Source organism: Pongo pygmaeus, chromosome 15 (genome assembly GCF_028885625.2).
Source record: "Pongo pygmaeus isolate AG05252 chromosome 15, NHGRI_mPonPyg2-v2.0_pri, whole genome shotgun sequence".
NCBI classification, from domain to species: Eukaryota; Metazoa; Chordata; class Mammalia; order Primates; family Hominidae; genus Pongo; species Pongo pygmaeus.
This window is the reverse complement of record NC_072388.2, coordinates 69,317,187-69,339,009: the sequence shown is the minus strand read 5'-3', so window position 1 is coordinate 69,339,009 and position 21,823 is coordinate 69,317,187. Positions and strand designations below refer to the sequence as shown.

The following is a 21,823-nucleotide window of genomic DNA, read 5'->3' as shown; positions in this document are numbered from 1 at the left end:
GCTTAATAATGTTTAAGAAATGAACAAGTTAAGAAATTCAGGCAAACCTAAAAAGGTTGATTGATAAATATGGGCCCACAGACCTCAGATCTTAAAATAAATTAGAACAAGCATACAGTCAAAACTATTAAAATGCAAAATATAACTCTGGCCCTATTGTTCATTTCTCTACCTTACCATCGGCCACAGTAATCCTATGATACTATCAGTTGCTGGGGGATAAGGGAGTATAGTTGGAGATAATTATTCTGTAGAATTTCTTTTTTTATTAATCTTCAGGGCTAGTGAAAAATGGCCAACTTATTACTTCTATGGAAACAGTACAGATGATTGGTATAAAGAATGGAAAAATGCTGAGGGGGTGAGATATTATCTAGAATATTCTTGGGAGAGCTGGCTTCAAAGGGCTAGACTTAAAGGAAATTGAAATAGGATAGGGCTTCTCCGAAGCCCTGTCCTCTCCAGATGGGCCATAAGCCCATGGTCTGAAGAGGAGAAAACTATTCCCTGTTTTCTTTTAGAACTGAATAGGGCAGGATGGCCACGTTGGGAAAACGTTGAAATAAATGAATGAAGTACAGACAGGAGAAGTCTTGATTGGCAGAATTAAGTATTGGTCTCAGATACATGATTTTGAACCTACCTCTATAATGAGTTAGCTTCATCCCTTAAAAATTTTTTGCTATATAGTTTCATTTGAATTTTCCCTTTCACATTACTTCTCATGCAGTTCAGGTGATTAGTGATTAAAGGTCATATGTGTGAAATCTCTTGCTCTTCTTAGTTGCCAGCTTATTGAACACCTCTCTGCCATGAAGCCCATTTGGTAGCAGAACCTGAAGGCAGAGATACAAAGGAAAAGAGACAGAGAACATCCACCTTTTCTTCATTTGGCATCTGAGTATTTGAGTGATCAGGCTCAGCAGTATGGTTCTGAATGCCTCTTCAGGAAGACTGTGACTCCACTTAGTCCCCCAAAAAGAAAGAAAATCAGAACAAGTAGCTATTAGAGCCACCTAAATTAGCTCAAGAATGTCTAAGCATGTGTCCTCACTGATCCATAATACAAATATAGTATCAAGCACTGCAGTATTTCAGTCCTTCTCATTGACTATTTTGCCTCTCTTCAGTCCATTAAGCTTCTCCTAGACCCTGTTTATTAATCAGTGAGATGGAGACAGTGATAATATACCTGTCTTCTCAAAAGGATAGTGAAAAGTTTAGAAGCAGATTATTTCCTTTAGCTCCCAAGGAAAGACATTCATCCTATATGAATCAACTTGGCAGTGGTACTGTAAGGAAACGCTGAGAGTGGATCAGCTTGGCAGTGGTACTGTAAGGAAACGCTGAGAGTGGATCAACTTGGCAGTGGTACTGTAAGGAAACGCTGAGAGTGGATCAGCTTGGCAGTGGTACTGTAAGGAAACGCTGAGAGTGGATCAACTTGGCAGTGGTACTGTAAGGAAACGCTGAGAGTGGATCAACTTGGCAGTGGTACTGTAAGGAAACGCTGAGAGTGGATCAACTTGGCAGTGGTACTGTAAGGAAACGCTGAGAGTGGGTTGTTAAAATAAAGGTGTAGCATGTAGTTAGAATCTATGCAGCTTAATATTTTGACACATAAATTACATTATCCTCAGAACACTGGAACCTGGGCTCTGTGGGTGAAGAATAGTATAGGAGTTAAGAAGAGAAAGAAGAGAGCTGTATTATTTTAAAAGCTTTGGTTAAGGGTAGATTATTGCAAAATGAGAGTGGTGAGAAGTATTTGAGCACTAAATGTCAGGTAACATGCTAAGAACTTGAAATTTATTTTGTTTAATATTATAGTAATCCTATGAGGTGGGCATGATTATTGTGCCCAAACCATTTGCCCAAGGTCACACAACTAGTAAGCAGCAAGGGACTCAAACTGGTTTGTCTGAATTTGTAGCCTTTTTTCTAACCACTATGTTATACTGTTATACTGCCTCCTAAAAGGTAAATGAAGAGCTAGGATTAGTTATCCTAAAGACAAAGTTACATGGTGAATTATTAGTAGATTGTATGTATGGTTTTATATAAAAACTAAAATTAGCCCAGGTACAGTGGCTCATGCCTGTAATCCCAGCACTTTGGGAGACCGATGAGGGTGGATCACTTGAGGCCAGGGGTTGAAGACCTGCCTGGCCAACATGGCAAAACCCCGTCTCTACTAAAAAAAAAAAATACAAAAAATTAACTGGGCATGGTGGCACGTGCCTTGGTGCACGCGCCTGTAGTCCCCCAGCTACTCAGGGGGCTGAGGCACAAGAATCGCTTGAACCTAGGAGGCGGAGGTTGCAGTGAGCTGAGATCATGCCAGTGCACTCCAGCCTGGGTGACGGAGTGAGACTCTATCTCAAAATAAAATAAAATAAAATAATAAAATAAAATAAGATAAAAACTGAAATTCATCTTTCTATAAAGGGTAGGATCAGAAATAAGGAAATAAACCTCAATGTAAAGCAAATCATTAGATACAAGTTGAGAACCTTATGTGGACCATTTCCTCACAGAGAAAATAAATTATTGAAAGGCCTCTCAAGTTTTAAAAAAGGGCTGGGGCTGCTGATAAATGATGGGAGATAAATGTCAATGAAGAGAAAAGTAGATGTCTAAATTTATAGCAAAGAGGATTTTACTTTACCAAAATATAAGAAATATAAAGATGTAAAAAGATATTAAATACTACAAAGATATGTTAACAAGGAATGATATGTTTATGTTCTGGCCATTTAAGGAAAAGGCATGCAAAAGAAGAGAGGGGAAAAGCCAGGGGAAGGAGAGGCAGAGAGAGAAGACATATCAGGGGCTGTATCAATCTGTTTTCACACTGCTATAAAGATACTGCGTGAGACTGGGTAATTTATAAAGAAAAGAGGTTTAGCTGACTCACAGTTCCACTTGGCTGGGGAGGCCCCAGGAAACTTAAAATCATGGTTTTAAGTTTTAAGTTTAAACTTAAAATCATGGTTTTAAGGTGAAGGAGAAGCAAGTACCTTCTTCACAAGGTGGCAGAAGAGAGAGAGTAGGGGGAAGTGCCAGACACTTATCAAACAACCAGATCTAATGAGAACTCACTCACTATCACCAGAACAGCATGAGGGAAGTGGCCCCCATGATCCAGTCACCTCCCACCAGGTCCCTCCCATGACACGTGAGAATTACAAGAGTTTGCTTCAAAATTCTTTCTAGATCCCATTCCTTAAGAAATACTATGAAACAGCCTGTTCCATCACTTACCCGTGACATCCTATTCCCTCTCTGTCCTTAAGTGAACTTCTAGGCCATAACTATGAAATGTACTTAAGTATTCATTTATTATTGGCTTTGAAGTCTCTGTAAAAATGATGCTAAATTATGTATTAGTCTAAATTCCCATTTAGTTTTTATGTATTTTCCTATTCTCCACGCATAGGTTATTTCTCCATGTTATAAAATATACCCCATTTTTCCCCTAGTAATGTTTGCTAGATAAACTAAAAATGTATCTCTTCCTTAGCACATATCTATTTTAGATAGCTGATTTAAGTAACATTATGTGACATGTAAATTTCCTGGAGTTATTATTAGCTATTAATTTAACCTTTCATTCTCCCCAAGTAATTCCCACATATTATCTTGCTTTCAAGTTCTAAAATTAAATAACTGCATGGTTTATCATGTAGTTTCATGGCGTGAACCCGGGAGGCGGAGCTTGCAGTGAGCCGAGATCGCGCCACTGCACTCCAGCCTGGGCAACAGAGCAAGACTCCGTCTCAAAAAAAAAAAAACGTAGTTTCCTCTTTCTCATCAGAAGTGAAATTTCATTTTTTATGATCACTGTAGATGATTTAAACTTAAGAAAGAAAAATAAATTTTCTTAAATAATGACAGTAAATGATTTCTAAGGCCATGTTGCATCTGACAACCATGAAATAAAAATGGCTATTACGAAGGCTGGAAACTCCTCACCCATGGTTCATTTTGTGTGTTTATGCTGGTGAGAATGGTTTATTATTAGAATAAACCATTATGGAACCTGGAATAATTTTATTTTTATTTTTAGAAAAGTAAACTAAGTTTCTCATTCCTTGTGTGTCTGCCTAAATGAAGGGAGGTGAAGAATAATAGTCATTCCTCAGTGAACATGACATTTTTATTAAGCTAAGGGTGACGTAGCTGGTCATACTACACAGTTGAATGTTCCATTTTAACATGGAACAAACCCCTTATATAACAAAATGGCACAGATTGAGCCATTAGCCAGCTTCATTTCATATTCTGTGTGAGTACAGTTTTTAATTTGTTGAATGAAAGAGTTGGTTAGTCATCAACATTTATCAACTATTGTACTTAATGGCCTTCAGAGCACTGTGCCAAGTGCTGTGGGAAAGTTACAAAGAAAATGAAACACTGGTCTCTGCCCTTACCTTAGAAATCAGTGAGAAAGACCCAGCAGAAACCCCCATCCAATCAGCTGCAGAGATGTTGAAATATACAGCAGCATTGTTTAAATAAAATACCTCCAGGCAAGGATCTTTGCCTTATCATCTCTTTATCTCCAGCATCTAGTCCTGTACCTGGCCCTGAGTAAGCATCTAATAAGTTAGTTCAGTGAATTAACCCCTCCATTATAACACACTGACTTTTTTGGACTGGATCTAAGTAATCTATTTTTATGGTTTCTTCAAAAATTGATGAAAAAAGAGACCAAAAAATGTGGTTCATTGCAGGATCTTAGTAGAAAATTACAATATCCAGAGTATATTCTCACATGTGTTGCTTATTAAATTGAGCCCATTCTTTCTCTCTGTCTCTACATTTACAAGTCAGAGATCTTGTTTTAGATTATCCTGAGGCAATTCAAAATTCTTAATCAAAGAAAACTAATTTTAACTCAGCTGATTTCATAAGGCAGGAAATAGGAAACACATTTTAACATGCTAACAACCAGAGTTAAAGTTAAAAAAAGTATGTTTCCTCATCAGTTAACTAGAACACCATGCTCATTCTCTGAACCTTCAGAGTCAGCAAAATTTTCTAGCACATTGCAAATCTGCCATATCTTAGGTTCAATAAACCGTATTATGTCATGAGTTAAGGAAGCTGAAGTAGCAAGTTAATTCTGGGATTACTCAGCCAAGTAGCTCCTGGTACTAAAAGTGAGGTTCAAGGACCAGCAGTCTGGCCATCACCTGGGAGCTTGTTAGAAATGCAGAATCTCAGGGCCCTTCCCAGACCTACAGAATCAAACTCTGCATTATGAGATCCCCTGGTGAGCCTGTGCACAGTAAAGTTTGAGAACCACTGCTGTAGGCAGGTGTTTTTCAAACCTTTTAAATTATAACCTATAACAGGAACGAGATACATTTCCTATTCATCAAATAAGTGTGTGTGTGTATTTGAAGCAAAAGTTTAACACAACAATACTTTTTTCTATATGTGATGAATTTTGATATTTTGTTTTCTTCTAATTTCACTTTTTAAAAAATAAACAACTGGTTTTTGTTTTGTTTTGTTTTGTTTGAGACAGAGTCTCCCTCTGTCGCCTAGACTGGAATGCAATGGCACAATCTCAGCTCACTGCAAGCTCTGCCTCCTGGGTTCACGCCATTCTCCTGCCTCAGCCTCCCGAGTAGCTGGGACTACAGGCGCCTGCCACCACGTCCAGCTAATTTTTTTTATTTTTAGTAGAGACAGGGTTTCACCATGTTAGCTAGGATGGTCTCGATCTCCTGACCTCGTGATCTGCCTGCCTTGGCCTCCCAAAGTGCTGGGATTACAGGCATGAGCCACCGCGCCCGGCCAAACAACTGGTCTTGACCCACTGGATTGATTTCACAATATTTGAAAAATTACTACTCCAGTGAATGGAAAAGTACTAATGAAATCTGTAGATGCAAGGGATATGTAGAAAGGGGTATATTAAATAGGGGAAGTAGTCTGGGAGTGGAGACCAGTTAAAAGACTGTTTCACGCAGATTAGGTAAGAACTAACTCAGACTTGAGAATCACTTTGAAGGCGTGTTAAAGTGCAGCTAGGATGAGGCCTAAACATTTGCATTTTTAACAGGTTCCCAGGTGATGCTAAGGCTGCTGGTCGTGGGACCACACTTTGAGAACCACTGGTCTATGTTAGTAAGGATGGTAATAAAAAGAGTGGATTCCACAGATATTTAAGGGTGAAATCTACAGAACTTGGTGGTTAGTCACTGAGCAGCTGGAATCTAAAAATGCTTAGAGGATGTCAGTATTGGAGAGCAAATTCAATTTTGGAGTAGAAATGACATTGTCAAGGGAGAAAGTCGTAATCATGACATGTTTTAGGGGCTGGTTTACCTTGGGTAAATGATGAGAAAGGGTTCTTTAAGAAAGAATTGTCTTTGCATTTCTAAAAGGTCTCTTATTTGGGGTTTTAAAGTAGTCATTAGAATAACGTCTCTTAAATTAGAATACCTTTAGCCTTAACTAGGAGGGTTGAAAGGCATAATTGGCTTAACTGGCCTATGCCCTTTATAACATCTTCTTTTGCCTGATGTACCAATGTCTCTCTTCCCTGTTAGCAGAAGGAGACTCAGATGGAGGGGCAGGATTACACACTGAATCATTGGCAGGTAAAGCTACTATTAGAATCCAGGCCTTGCAGCTTTATGTAGTACTGAGATTATGTCAGTCAGGCTTTGTGTATTTATGGCTTTTTCAGGGTGCACTCTGCAGCCAAACTTCAGGAAAGCATGTGCTATTTATTATGCTCAAGTGTACAAAGTTCTCTTAGGTATTGTAGAGTTATAATGATCAGCTGAGATACATCTTGAAGTTACAATAGAATGTAAAGTGGTGTCAGGCAGAGTTCAATTTGGACTTTAAGAGAGTTACACAGTATTCAAAGTATATAGTTGCATAGTATTCAGAGTTACAGAGTATTCAAAGAAGTAAATCAGTCATATCTAGTGACGTTATCTAGAAAGGCCTTGTCAATGAAGTGGCACCTAACTAAATTGCTTTTTTAATTTTAATGCTACTTCTGTATATACAAATGAATAGTAATATTAATATATGAATACCTTGTTTTTATTCAACTCTAACTTTTTTTTTTTTTTTTTTGAGACAGAGTCTTGCTCTGTTGCCCAGGCTGGAGTACAGTGGCACAATCTTGGCTCACTGCAACCTCTGCCTCCCGTGTTCAAGTGATTCTTCTGCCTCAGCCTCCCGAGCAGCTGGGACTACAGGTGTGCGCCACCACGCCCGGCTGATTTTTGTATTTTTAGTAGAGATGGGGTTTCACCATATTGGTCAGGCTCGCCTCGAACTCCTGACCTCATGATTCGCCCTCCTTGGCCTCCCAAAGTGTTGGGATTACAGGTGTGAGCCACCATGCCTGGCTTCAACTCTTAACACTTTTTAAATGTGTAGCATTAAATACAAACTAAATGGCAAAACCAATAAAAATTTAATTTACAACATATATGTGATAGGCAGTAATATGTTGCTGAAATAAAATCCTTGCTTGCCATGTAAATTCATATAGGTTAGTGTTTTAAAGTGAAGGCTTTTGGGCCAGCCTGCTTGAGTTTGAGTCCTTGGCTTTGCTGCTTTCATTCTGTTTGCTCACAGATAAATTGATAGCCTCTCTACACTTCAGTTTTATCACTTATAAAATAGGGGTTCCTAACTTACAGAACGATTGTGAAGACTAAATGAGTTAATACATGTAAGATGAACAAACAGCTCCAGACTTGGTTATGTTCAATAATTCTCTGCAATTATTACTGACTACTATGGCAAAGATTATTTTAAGCCCAGTATTTCTACCATTTAATATAGTGACCCAATTATTTCATTTGCATTTATATTACTATGAAACCTTGGCTCTGATATTGAGCTGTGACATCATTTGGCATTCATTGACATGACTGCATCATTAACTTACTTGTCTGCCTCTAAAGAAAATACTTATTTCTTTATAATGAGAAATACAGCTATCACATGGGCTAGATTACTTAAGTGAGCATTCTCATGACAGTCAGCAGTCTCACACCTATTCTGTCAGCAGTTAACTAGAAAATTGAGTCATTGAGAATTCATTGTGATAGTTACAGAAATCCTGAAGTTCTTTCCCTACAGCATATCTAACAAGAAAACCAAGGCATAACATGAAATTAAAGTCCCTCAACTAGAAAACTGTATTCATTTCTACACTGTAGGTAGCAGGACTGATCCTTTTTAAAGATCGATCTTGGAAGATAAATAGAATTTTTTAAAAGGGAAGGGCATTTAGGTGGTAGATACAGTTTGAGCACAGGTATAAAGGTAAAAAATATGTTTTATGTCCCAGTCAGTGAGTTATGTGACTTAGCTAGAGTATAGGATATAGGAAAGGAAATAGAAATTAACCTGAGAAGATGGGTTAGAGTCATTTCCTGGAAGACTTGCCATATCAGCATAAGAAACGAGGTATGTACTCTTTCCTTGCTCCCCAGTTTTGTTTTTGTTTTTTGAGCAGTAAAGTGGTACTAACAGAATTGAACTTTAGGAAGATTAATCTGGAGACCTAGTATTTGAATCGGTTCCAACCTAGAGAAAAGTAAATGAGAGAGAAGTGATCACAGTAGTTCAACTAAGAGTATTTTAAACCAAGAGTCTTCTAAATTGATTGAAGTTTCTTTTGCCAAGGTTAAGGACATGCCTGGGAGACAGGTATGTACCTTTCTCCAAAGATGATTTTGAGGGCTTTAATATTTAAAGGGGAAAAGTAGGCTGAAGAGCAAAGAGGGAAGGTATGGTAATCCACATGTTGCCAGAGGAAAGGAGCAGGCAAGGGAATAGTCAATTATGTATTTTCTTTTGCTTAGTAAGTTGGGACTTTACATAAGATAAGGTGAACATAGAGTAATTACCTGTGGAGATATTTAACCTGTTATCTGTAGCTATCTGCTTAGGAACAAAAGGAAAAGCAGTTTATTGCATGACTCAGCTTGCAGCTTAATTTTTTCTCTTGACATAGTGGATTGGGGTCCCAAGTTTTTATTTTGTTTTTAGTGTCAACAGCCTAAAATAGGCAATAGGAAAGAAAATACTATATGAGAGATGTCATAGTGTTAGACTGTGGAGTTTGGCAATCTATTATATGTGAAAGTTGACAGCAGAGAGAGTTTAAAACTATTATCAAAATTTTACCCTGGGCTGGGGCACAATGTCTCACACCTATAATCCCAGCACTTTCGGAGGCTGAGGCAGGAGAATCACTTGATCCCAGGAGTTCAAGTCTCCAGTCAGCCATGATCACACCACTGTGACAGCCTGAGGGACAGAGCAAGACTCTGTCTCAAAAAAAAAAAAAAAAAAAAAAAAAAAGTTTGAAGGAATGATAGTGGCAATAAGAAGCAAGGTATGTATTCTGATTTTTGTGGGAAGTAATAAAGAGGTTTTGGATATGTTGAATTAGGGTCTAGCAGAGTATACAGGTATAGGCATCCAGCAAGAAACTGGCAAATCCAGAAGTACAAGTAGGGATACAAATTTGGGAGTTATCTTACAGATTATGGTTGAAATTGTTAAAGCTCACAGTGGGAGAGAAAGAAAGAAGATAGAGGATTGACACTGAACAACCTTGACTCACCTTAAGAAGAAGGAAAGGGAAGAGGAAATCTGGAAAGGAATAATTTAAGAACAAAGGATGCTAAGTGTTCATATGCCAAGATAGGAGAAAATTACAAAAGAGAGGAGGTGGTCTGAAGACAAAAATGGCTATAGGATTTGGTGATTGGAAGTCATTGGTGACCTTTAGAAAAACATGTTCTTCCTTTCTACCTCATACATTGTGAGATTACAGGGGAATAGAGAATGAATGCTGAAGAAATATAGGTAGTGCATGCAAACAGTTCTTAGAACAAATTTTGCAGTCAAAGAAAGAGGAAAGAAGATGGGAAGAGAGTGATAATGCATTCCAAGAAATAGTTGTATTGTTTTCTTTATAGAGTTGTATAATTTTAGTTGAGAGAAGGAGCAGAGAAAGATAATAATTAAGTAATCAAGAGGACAGAGTGTCTGTGTGAGTTTTGTAAGGAGGCTAGAAGAAGTATGATCAAGATCATCAGTGGATGGTTTCACCTTGAAAAGGAAATCTAATTCAGAGACTAGGGGAAAGGAGTAGTGAGAAGATATAAAGAAACTTTGAGGGAGAAGGAAAGAAAATGTAGAAAGCATTTATCAGAAGTCCTCAGTGTTCTCACAAAAGATAAAGGAATCAGCTAGGGAGAGAGGTAGAAATGGGGTTGGAGCTGGTGGTGGAAAAAGGTCTGGAACAGCTATCACTGCGTGTTTATTAAGGAGTTCAGTAAATGAGTAGAAGGGGTTTTAAGGATGAGCTGGAGTCAGCTAGTATGGGCCTATGGTGGAGAATGAGAATATACCTTTCTCCCAGAATATACCTTTCTCCCAGAATATTCAACTCTATGATGGCAAGAAAAGGATTGCAGAATATGGCCCAGGACTGGAAAGATGGCAGAAGATCATGGGGACAAAGGATTCTAATGATTTACCAAGTGCTTTGTTGAGATTACAACAGGAACTCCTAGAAGAGCAAGGATGCAAGTAAAGTCTAAAAAGGTTACAAGGAGGAAATTCAGTAGATGAATAGAAAGTGTGAAAAGAGTGGAAATTGTTTTCAGGTTTTTTAAGAGTTTGAGATATTGGAGCTGAAGCATGTCTAATATTGAAGTCTAAGTTTACGTCAATTGGTGACTGAAGTGGAATGGAGTTGGAAACTATTGGTTTACAAAGATAGACTGTCTATAGGGCACAAGTGTTGGTAGATTCATTCACCAAGTGTATTGGCAAGAGAGAGAGTAGAGGGAAGATTATGAGTGCCTTGGAGAAGGAAGATTGTGACAAAGAAAATGAGAGAGTTGAATAAGGGAGTGACTTGAGCATTAGCTGAGCAGAGGATAGTTGGTGAGTCAAGATGGAAGAATAACAGTGCAGAAGGAACAGTGAAATGCAAGGACACTTTGATCTTTATTTCATTATTTACAAATCCTAGCCCTAGCTCCAGCACGAATCTCACTGAGCTTCAAGTTTCTTTATCTGTGGAAACGAGATAAAAATAATGTCTACCTCATAGGGTTATCATGAGAATTAAAAGAAATAATGTATGTAAAGTACAGAACCTATCAAAATAAATATATCAGATGTTCTTATTGCTGCTACTGTTAACGATGACATTGACATGTATAAAAGATATGTAATCTTGCACTAAGTGGGCTGTGCTGTGCCACTGAATACAGCATAGGATAGATTATTACTTGTGGCCGATGTCACTCCTAACTGCAAAAAGTATTAATACAAGTATTCCTTCACATCTCTCACCTCTAAGTGGTAGGAGTGACCTACACTGAAATTTTTTTAAGGATTTATATCATCACAGGAATATGGTTTTTACTAAATTTTGATTAAAAAATGACTAATTTACTAATTTGGATATAATGGATAGGAGTATCCGTGGAATCACAGGAAGTTGTTCACTGTGAAAAGCCCAATAGAATGGGCTAGTATAGATTTATATGACATCAAAATAAATTGGTGGAGAGTTTCATAGAGTTATATTTCTACAGTTGCAGCTGGCAATGCCAGGGCTTAGGAATATAAAGGATAGGGTGGTAACCTGGAAGACCATGCTATCTGTAAGGAAGCAGGTTAACACTCATGGAAGAAAAACTAATACAGTAACAGATTCCCAAGTGTCAAAACGAGACAGGCATAGAAGCTAAGAGGAAGGAGAGACCACTTTTTATTTTACCTAGGTTCTCTTCAGATGGCCTGTGGAACTTCAGTTCTAGGAAAACATAGTTTTGAAAATGAAAAAAGTTCTAAGTTCTGAGCTCTAAGTAACTTTGCCCATACTCCTAGTCCTTGCAATTTGCTCTGAAGGAGTTTGTTATTTAATGTTTGGCCATTTGAAAATAAATTGTTGACTTATAATGGCCTTCTTCCTTTCTTACTACTCTTCTTTGGTGTTTTGACAGGTAAATGGCCAAGACCTAAAGAACTTGCTGCACCAGGATGCTGTAGACCTCTTTCGTAATGCAGGCTATGCTGTGTCTCTGAGAGTGCAGCACAGGGTAGGTATCACTTCGAGCCAGAAACCTGGCACCAGGCTTTTGCACTGTACTTCTGAATAAACCCAATGTGTGTAATCTTCAGTGTTGCTTTTTGTTTGTTTTACCCTCACTCCCCTGAAGAGTTTCTCAGGCAAAGGGAGGGGTCCATTGGTACTTCTGCTTATCATTGAAGGACATTCAGGCCAGGCACGGTGGCTCACACCTGTAATCCCAACACTTTGGGAGGCCAAGGTGGGTGGATCACTTCAGGCCAGGAGTTCGAGACCAGCCTGGCCAACATAGCAAAACCTGATCTCTACTAAAAATACAAAAAATTCAGGCACGGTGGTGCACACCTGTAGTCTCAGCTACTTGGGATGCTAAGGTGGGAGGATTGCTTGAGCCCAGGAGGTGGAGGTTGCAGTGAGCCAAGATCATACCACTATACTCCAGCCTGGGCAAGAGAGTGAGACCCTGTCTCAAAAAAAAAAAAAGAAAAAAAGAAAAAAAAAGAGAAATTCACAACAGTGTGGCTTATAACCAAGGTCCTTGCTTCAAGGTAATATGTCTTAAAGATGAAGCTTGACAACCAAATTAAAACAGATGATTAAAGAAAAGCCAGGTGTGGTGACTCACATCTGTACTCTCAGCCCTTTGGGGGGCCAAGGTGGTATGATTGCTTGAGCCCGGGAGTTCAAGACCAGCCTGGGCAACATAGAGAGACCTCATCTCTTAAAAAAATGATAATAATAAAAATAAATAAAAAATTTTAAGAGTGACATGAACCAATGGAAAATAAATTAATTAGTTAATTAATTAAAAAGATGGTAAAAAAAATGTAGCCAGTTTTACTTTTTGGTAGGGAAGGAACCATATGTCTACCCTTGAAAACTTATTTATAAAACCACTGGATAAAACACTACAAAGATGGTGGGTTTTCTGGTACCCACTATATGCTTTTCCCTGTCACTGCCATGAACCCTTCATTTATCAACTTGGTGACCCTCTTAACCAAATCTTTAGTGTTCATAGGAGAACTCCAGGAAAAAGGAAATGGAATTCAGAATTCAGTCAAGGCAGCACCTATCCCTGCATCTGTTTCTTATTTCCTAGTTGTTTTATAATTTGGATGATGATGTAAAGGGAAGCCTGGGTAGATATAATTCCTCCTATAGCATTGAGAATTTCTGAGCATATTCACAAAACAGGTTCCATGTGCCTTTAAATTAAATCAATTTGCTACTTCTTAAACAGGTGCACTCTTTTCCTCACTCAGTGGCTAAGGATTTAGAAACTTAAGAACATTTAGAGGAGTTCCTAAAAAAGTAGAGAAGGCAGAACGTGAAGGTACCTGAGAAAACAACCAGTTGCAAGCAGAATCTGGGTGTAATGGATTAGAAAACAGGTTAATAAGAGATAATATTGGTCATCAGTTGCTTCTGCCTTGGCTCTTCTCTTTCTAAAGCATGGGAGCATTTGTGCAGTAGATAAAAACAAGTAAATATAGGGACACACTTCAATATGATTACAGTTCTTTTGGAAGGTATGTGAGAAGTTATTTCCAGTGTTCACTTTTAAGGAAACGTCCGTAAATAATTCCTAATAAAAAAGACCCTTATGTTCAGGGAATTGGCCTAGCCCTAAAAACCATGGCTTCCTATTGAGCATGTCCTTTCAGGACAGCTCATCAGCAAATGAATGAAAAACGTAGAGGTGGAATAGAGGGTATAATGGTATTTCATGCAGTCTTGCCTTTCAGATTGAAGTGTCAGTTTTATAATGAGGAAGTTAACTCTAACTGAAATACGATGGTGCCATAATTATTGCAAGTTAGCCACTAAAAGTTGATATTAAGAAGAGCTACCCTGAAAACCCATCACTAAAATGAAGACCATCCAGCCTCAAAAGGAAACACTTAGCCAATAGAAAATTATAACCACTAGGATATAATTTCTTTTTGCTTTTTTACATCTGTTCCATATATAGTCACCTTCATCTCTCTCTAGTATTAGAAATGAGCAGATGAAGGGCAAAACCCCATCTTTGGAGGGAGTTGGGTGTCTTCTGGGATTTGGAAAGCATTTTTCAAGTAATGGCATTGGACGTATGTTGGTATTGCACCTATGTTGACATTGCCCACATCTGCTCTTACTACATTTTGATGACTGATTATCTAAGTAAACATTTCCAGAAAGATCCCCCTTCTTCCTCACCAAGTAATATCCAAGTTCCCTATAAGATCATAGGTTTTATCTCATGTCTTCATTTTCCTGATACGATACACAAATAGCAAGGTAGAGGCAGTACAGAAACAGAAATTACCTGACTTGCCCTCAGGGGTCCCTTTAGGTCAGCAAGGTTAAATGCCTCCCCATCAGACCTATTTTCTTTCCAAAGATCCTGTGACACTGATGCATCAGCTCAGGACAAAGAGAGGACTCCTTCTGCTAGGTATTGCTGGGGGTTACAGTTTTGGGTGGTCTAGAGTCTACAAACCCAGGTGATGTATCAACCTGGGCGTTTCAGTTGCAAACACACATTAGTCACTAGAGTTAACATTTTTCTTTCCCTTCCAGTTACAGGTGCAGAATGGACCTATAGGACATCGAGGTGAAGGGGACCCAAGTGGTATTCCCATATTTATGGTGCTGGTGCCAGTGTTTGCCCTCACCATGGTAGCAGCCTGGGCTTTCATGAGATACCGGCAACAACTTTGAAAAACTTGCTCTCTTTCAATACTTCCAATGAAGATACATTTCACTCACCCTTCACCCCTGCTATTCTGCCATGTCTTTCCCTCTCTCTGCGTAGCCAGATTTGAAGTGACTGATACCCACCCCAAACCTTGCTGTTCACAATCTCCAATTCTTCATATTCTAATGGGAAAGTAAAGGTATTGTTTGAAGGAAAACTGAAGAAAAGACTTGCTTAGAACAAATGAGGAGTTACATATTTTACTAGGACTTTCGATAGAAATTCAGCTACAACCCAAAGAGAGAAAGATTGAGTCTTCCTGTCACCATAGGCGATACCTTTTTTCTTAGCTGGCATGCCATAAAGGCCAGCTATGTGGTATTAGAGGAAGAAAGGATTTTTCTTTTTAATGATCTTCCTTGGGAAATTATTGTGGCCTTTATTTAATTTCTAACTACATACCTGGGTGCCTATATCAGACAAAGGAGAGTGAGAAGAGCATTTTTACTTTTTTAAAAAAGCAAATACATATATACACATACATATGCAAATATTATAGTATAATAGTGATACCTATGGAGAATTAAAGGTGAGAAAGCTACTTTATGGTGTCTAGGTTTCTGATAAAAGGGATGATGTTAACTGAAGAATTTAAAGAGATACTTACAGAGCAAATGTAGTAGGAACAAGGGAGTGAGCCTTATAAGAAGACGTTCAGTCTCATTTATTAAAATAATAACTGAGACTGGGAGAGGTGGCTCATGCCTGTAAATCCCAGCACTTTGGTAGCCTGAAGTGGGAGATTGCTTGAGTCCAGGAGTTCAAGACCAGCCTGGGCAACATAGCAAAACCTCATCTCTATTTAAAAAAAAAAATAGAAAAAAATGTAATAACTGAAGCAACTAATTAAAAATCTTAGAAGAACAATATTTATTCTTATAACAACCAACTACGGTGAGTTATTATAAGGTAAATTGCCATAATCCAGCGCTGCTCACATCTAAAAAATTTTGAGGTGTAAAGGTAAATCGTACCAATCTCTGGGCTGCACTGGGGACTTTTTTGATACTTCAGAGTCGTATTGAAGAATCAGGTGGAATGATTGTGGTAAGGGCTATAGTGCTGGAGCCAAACACCCCAGCAAGAAAACTCTAAAAGGACAAAAGATAAGGTAATGCCTCTAAGGTGGCACCTGAACCCTCTCAGGCTACTTTTTGGTTTCTAGTAACAAACAAAGCTGAGGGAAGGAACTGCCTCCCAGGCAGGATGGGCATCAAATCAACTCTGCTTCAGATTTAGTTAAAATGAGGCCGGGCGCAGCAGCTCACACCTGTCATCTCAGCACTTTGGGAGGCCGAGGCAGGCAGATCACAAGGTCAGGAGGTCAAGACCAGCCTGGCCAACATGGTGAAACCCCATGTCTACTGAAAATGCAAAAATTACCTGGACATGGTGGCACGTTCCTGTAATTCCAGTTACTCAGGAGGCTGAGGCAGGAGAACTGCTTGAACCAGGACCTGGGAGGCAGAGGTTGCAGTGAGCCAAGATCATGCCACTGCACTCCAGCCTGGGCTACAGAGCAAGACTCCATCTCAAAAAAAAAAAAAAAAAAAAAAAAAAAAAAAAAAAGGCATGGATTGCTAGTATTTTTGAAAGGCTTTATACACTACATATGGCTTTTAATTAATAAACCTTTTTGCAGCAAGAGGGAGGAAAAGAGTTTTGTTTGCTTTAGGAGGTAGGGAAATGTGGTAGGTGTTTCATGCAGCCTAGGAGGAGGATATGAATGAATGGATACTATGGAATGCCAGTGATCTCGATAAGGTGGGAACCATCCTGTTCATGTTCTTTTAAGGCTCGTTTTAAGCACTATGGGTAGCTGAATTTTCTGGCTTTAAGAAAATCATTTCCATTAGCCAAATATATTGGCCATACTATAGGCCTTTTATAATTTTGGCAGCAAGATTATCAGGACTCAGGCAATCAACTGTATTTCATTTCTAGCTTGGACAGTCTGATAATTAAACAAATGTTGATTGGACATCAGCTTTGTCAAGACACTTTTACAAAGAAGTACAGTGCATATCCTCCATCCCGTAGGGCTTTTGGGTTCCAACTGCGAAGACAACACTCTTATTGGCCACATAGGTAGGACAGTGTAAGTAGGGGTCATGTTTATATTACAGACAGCAAAAGAGAAAAGTTACTGAGAACTGGGGCATTTGAGAAAGTTACGTGGAGGAAAGGGACAAGTTAAAGACCCTTAAGGACCTCACAGCCTAGTTAAGAGAATTCATAAACAGGTGAGAAGTTAAAAGTATATCAGCAGGCTAAGTATTGAAAACAGTATTAAAGAGGTACCATGCAAAACACGATGCAGCAACAAAGAAGATATGCAGATAATCACATTTTCTTTTAAAAATTCAGGGGAAAAAAGATGTCACATAATGGCATCAGGCTAGATTGGAAAGGGAAGGCTTTTGAAAATAAGAGATCCAGTAAGACCTTGCCTCTGGGTCACTATTGGTATAGGGAGAAACTTGCTTTAAACAGTCCTGACATAAAGTGCCTTTTGAAATCAACTATTCAATACCTTTGAGACTCAGACAACTGGACTCATTGTAGGTTCCACAGAAAAACACGGACAATATTCTAGTTGTCATTCCAACCAGCCACACTAGGAGGGCACAGCCTCTGGTACCCTTCCTGTTTCTGAAGGCATGTACAGCGGCTTCTACAGCAAGCTTGCTTATCTCCCAGGATTCACCTCATGGTTTGGACACTGATTCCTGAGAGAACCTTGAGATGCACAAAGTGAAAAAATGTCAAGCAAGAATGAAAGCTCTAGTTTTTTGCTTGTTGGTATATGTAAATTTGTTTAAAAAGTATCCATCCTGTCGTTGGTAGAAGTTTTGCTTTTGTTGATAATAGGGATTCTGATGTACTCTTATAACTTAGGTTTTCTCAGAAATTAAATAGCATTGAAGATCAATGTAATACAGTTTTAAGCAGGTACACTAATTATATTATTGATTCTATAGAAAACTAAAATTATAGACGAGGTATCAGAATTCATTATAGGTTTTAAAAAAATACATGTTCTTCATAGATTGAGTCTAATATTTCTTCTATAGATTGCATCTAATGTTCCTACTACCTAAATTATTACGTTCAAAGTTTTGAAAATTGAAGGAAGGTATTTTTAAGTACTTAAAACATTTCTCTATATTTATAATTCTGTATTACATGTATAATTATAAGATATTGTTTGCTTCAACTAGCTGTACTTTGTTTTCCTGTGAAGTTTCAACTTATGTGTTATTGATTTAACTTAATTGTTCCATCTAGCCATGTATAATGGAAAAAGGAAGTTAATATTTGTTATTGTGTTCTATGCCAGGGACTGTACCAAACTCTGATTGGTACATTATTTCATGTCTCACAACTCTGGGATCTAAGTATTGTCAGAAAGAGACTAAAAATGAGAGAAAAAATTACTTGACTAGGATTACATAGGTGGTAATAATAGAATCAGGATTTAAACTCAGGACTTCAGATGCCAGCATCAATGATATTCTCTCACTGGAAGTGGTTCTCAAAGCAAGGTCCTGACAAAAGCATCAGCATTACTGGGGAACTTGTTAGAAAAGCAAGTTCATAGGCTGGGCATGGTGGCTCATGCCTGTAATCCCAGCACTCTAGGAGGCCTAGGCAGGTGGGTCACTTGAGCTCAGGAGTTTGAGACCAGCCTGCACAACGTGGTGAAACCCGTCTTTACTAAAAGTAAACAAATTAGTGGTGCATGCCTGTAGGCCCAGCTACATGGGAAGATTGCTTGAGCCCAGGAGATTGAGGTGCAGTGAGCCGTGATTGCTCCACTTCATTCTAGCCTGAGCAATGGAGTGAGACCTTGTCTCAAAAAAAATAAAAACAAAAACAAAAAGCAAGTTCCCAGAAAAGAAAAAAGAAGTCCCAGACCTAGTGAATCAAAAACTCTGAGCGTGGCATCTCGCAATCTGTGTTTTAGTAATCCTTCCAGGTGACTGATTCGTGCTAAAGTTTGAGACTCATTGCTCTATGCCAATCATCATTCCCTTTGCTCAGGTTAGAATCATCTGGAGAGCTTATAAACGTCCCCATGCCCAGGCTGCACACAGATCAATTAAAAGGAACCTCTGAGGGTGGGACTCAAGCAGCAGTAAAATAAAGTTCATTGGGTGATTCTGGTGTGCAGCCGCAGTTGAAAATGTTATATAGCATTTAAACAAGACACTATTTAATTAAACTAAACACTATTGAAATTATTAAATTACATACATTGCTTCAGGCAAAACAACAACAACAACAGCAAAAAAAGTTGGGCCTTTAGAGCCCAGCTTTCTGAGCTTCTGCACGAAGTAAGTGGAACATTCATTTCTTCCTGATTTGCTAAGGATTGATCAACCTTCAGCAAAATGTGTGATTAGTGAGTGTTTCAGTTGGTGCATCTATTAAATGAGAACCAATCATAGAACATTGAAGCTACAAAGGACCAGAGAGCTTCTAGGATGAATCTGTCTTAGAGATGAGAAAAATCAAGGCTCAGAGAGGGAAGCTAACTTAACTCTGATCAGACTTAGTTTGTTGCAGAAGTGACCTTTCTGTCTCATGTTTATGTCTTGAATATATTCACTACATGAATACACAAACTACCCATTTTATCTTAGTCTACTTCTTTCTTCTCTCTTTGGGCCTGAATAAAGACCAGAAGAACTGATAGACAGCTAAAGGATATTGCAAGCATCATTATTGGAATTGGGAGATTCCACAGAACAATCTGAGAATGATCTCATATCAAATCCAATCAGATGAGTTATTCTGAGACTAATTCCAAAAGTTCTAAACTAGAGACTTTTTTTTATGGTGGACATTGTTTTTATTGTGCAAATAAGCAATTTTTAAAGTATATTTAAAGAAATGAAACATAAGGAAGTATATAGGCTGTCAGGTATGTGGGGAAGTGAAGTTCATGTAGTTTTCATGTGGAGCCTATACAGATTTTATTATAGTCAATTTTAGTGAAATTTATCCTTGGTCAGATGAAGGTTTTTTTCCCTCATTCAGCAAATAACTAATGAGTGCCTACTATGTGCTAGGTGCTGAAGATACAGAGATAAATAAGACTTAGTCACTCTAAGCTGACATTGCTCAGCATATGAAAGTGGAGGAATATTTGTAGGTGATTTTGATGTTAAAGTATTTTTCTAACATCACCTAGTAGTAGAAGATTGAGTTATGAAGCTCTCTACCTCTCACCTATAATAGTTTTAGAGTTGGTTGCTATTTTGGTGTAAGTCTCTTTTGCTGTTCCTCTTTTAACTAAAAATCTTTTTGAGACCAGCACTCACATCCAAAAGGGCAATTGTGATAAAATAGAAGACAGTATTTTAAGGAATTCTGATCAGAACCAGATTCTTTTCTTTTCTTTCTTTTTTTTTTTTTTTTTTTGAGACGGAGTCTTGCTCTGTCGCCTAGGCTGGAGTGCAGTGGCGTGATCTCAGCTCACTGCAATCTCTGCTGCCCGGGTTCAAGTGATTCTCCTGCCTCAGCCTCCCCAGTAGTTGGGATTACAGGTGCATGCCACAACGCCTGGCTAATTTTTGTATTTTTAGTAGACACGGGGTTTCAGCATCTTGGCCAGGCTGGTCTTGAATTCCTGACCTCGTGATCCACCCATCTCAGCCTCCCAAAGTGCAGAACCAGATTCTTAACTGCCACAGACTCTTGTATTATGTAATTTATATACAGAACACAAAGCACTTGATTTGCTTAACTGATGGACTTGATGATACTATAAAACCTATATTATGAGAAAGCATTGCTCCTTCAAAGGAATCAAGTGATAGCAAACACTCGGTCCTGTTTCCAGATTTTCCTCACTGTTCATCTTCCCTTTGTTCTTGCAGGGGGAGAATGAAAGGGGCGAGGGCTAAAGTATGTTCTCAATGCAAGTCAATCATTAACCAACAATAATTTACAAAAGAACTTTATATTTGCTGTAATCATAAAATTTAGTTACTAATCCCAGGAAAAGGATTAGTCCTTCTTCCTAGTTTGTAGATTTGCAAATGGAGATGAATAATTGAATCCTATTTTAATCTTTTATCTGCAGTAATCTGGGCTTCTTATTACCGGATATATTTGCATTTTACCTCCAGGCCATGTTAGTTCTTAGAAGATTGTTTTCCTCATGAACGCTATTTTGTTTTGCTTCCTTTCTGCTTCAATTCTAATGTCACATTGCATACCTGGATGTAAACAGCAGTCAGTTTCTCAGATCAAATAGAGCCCTGTAGCAACTTGGAAGACACAGAAAACATATGGATATAAAACTGTATTTATTATCCAGGGAATGTTGCTACAGATTAATTATGTTAATGAGGCCATCAAAATCTATGGTAATCTTTCAGGCTTTGCTGTTTGATACCAGATACAGCAAATGAGATAATAATGTGTCTAATTGTTCCTAGCCAGTATTGGTATTTAATAAAACTTTGTCATTGAATCTTTACAATCTTTTTTCACCTTATTTTGAAGACCGTTGATTAAATATCTCTTTTTTTTTTTCTTCCAGATGAGGGTTTTTTCCTTCATTCAACAAGTATCTAATAAGTGCTTACTATGTACTAGATATTCTTAGGGTAACACCTCTGACAGAATTGTGGAAAGAGGAAGAAATCTAAATGATCAGTTTGAGGCTTTGACATAGGAGATAAGGAACAGGACATTGATACCCTGTTAACAATTATGGAGCTCTTATCAATATTCCAGCTTTTGTTCTAAGGCCTTTGCATGTATAATATTTATTTAAGCCTCAAAACAACTCTTAAGATAACTGCTGTTGTTATCTTCATTTTATAGATAAAAGGCATAGAGAGGTTAAGTAACTTGCCCAAGTTATACAGCTACTAAGTGCCAAAGCTGTGATTTAAACCCAGGCAATCTGGCTTCAAAACCTGCATTCATAACTATAACACCTTACTGTCTCT

The 21,823-nt window shown here is 38.3% G+C and overlaps 1 protein-coding gene across 1 annotated transcript in view; it reads left to right on the top strand.

Annotated features, from left to right (window-relative positions):
• The window catches only part of SYNJ2BP (synaptojanin 2 binding protein), a 51,568-nt gene extending 30,220 nt beyond the window's left edge, over positions 1–21,348 (top strand). The window contains exons 3-4 of the mRNA XM_054447391.2: positions 12,027–12,122; positions 14,678–21,348. Coding sequence (XP_054303366.1) covers positions 12,027–12,122; positions 14,678–14,818 — 237 coding nt within the window. The 3' untranslated portion in view covers positions 14,819–21,348. The remainder of the gene's footprint in view (positions 1–12,026; positions 12,123–14,677) is intronic.
• The last annotated feature ends 475 nt before the right edge of the window (positions 21,349–21,823 follow it).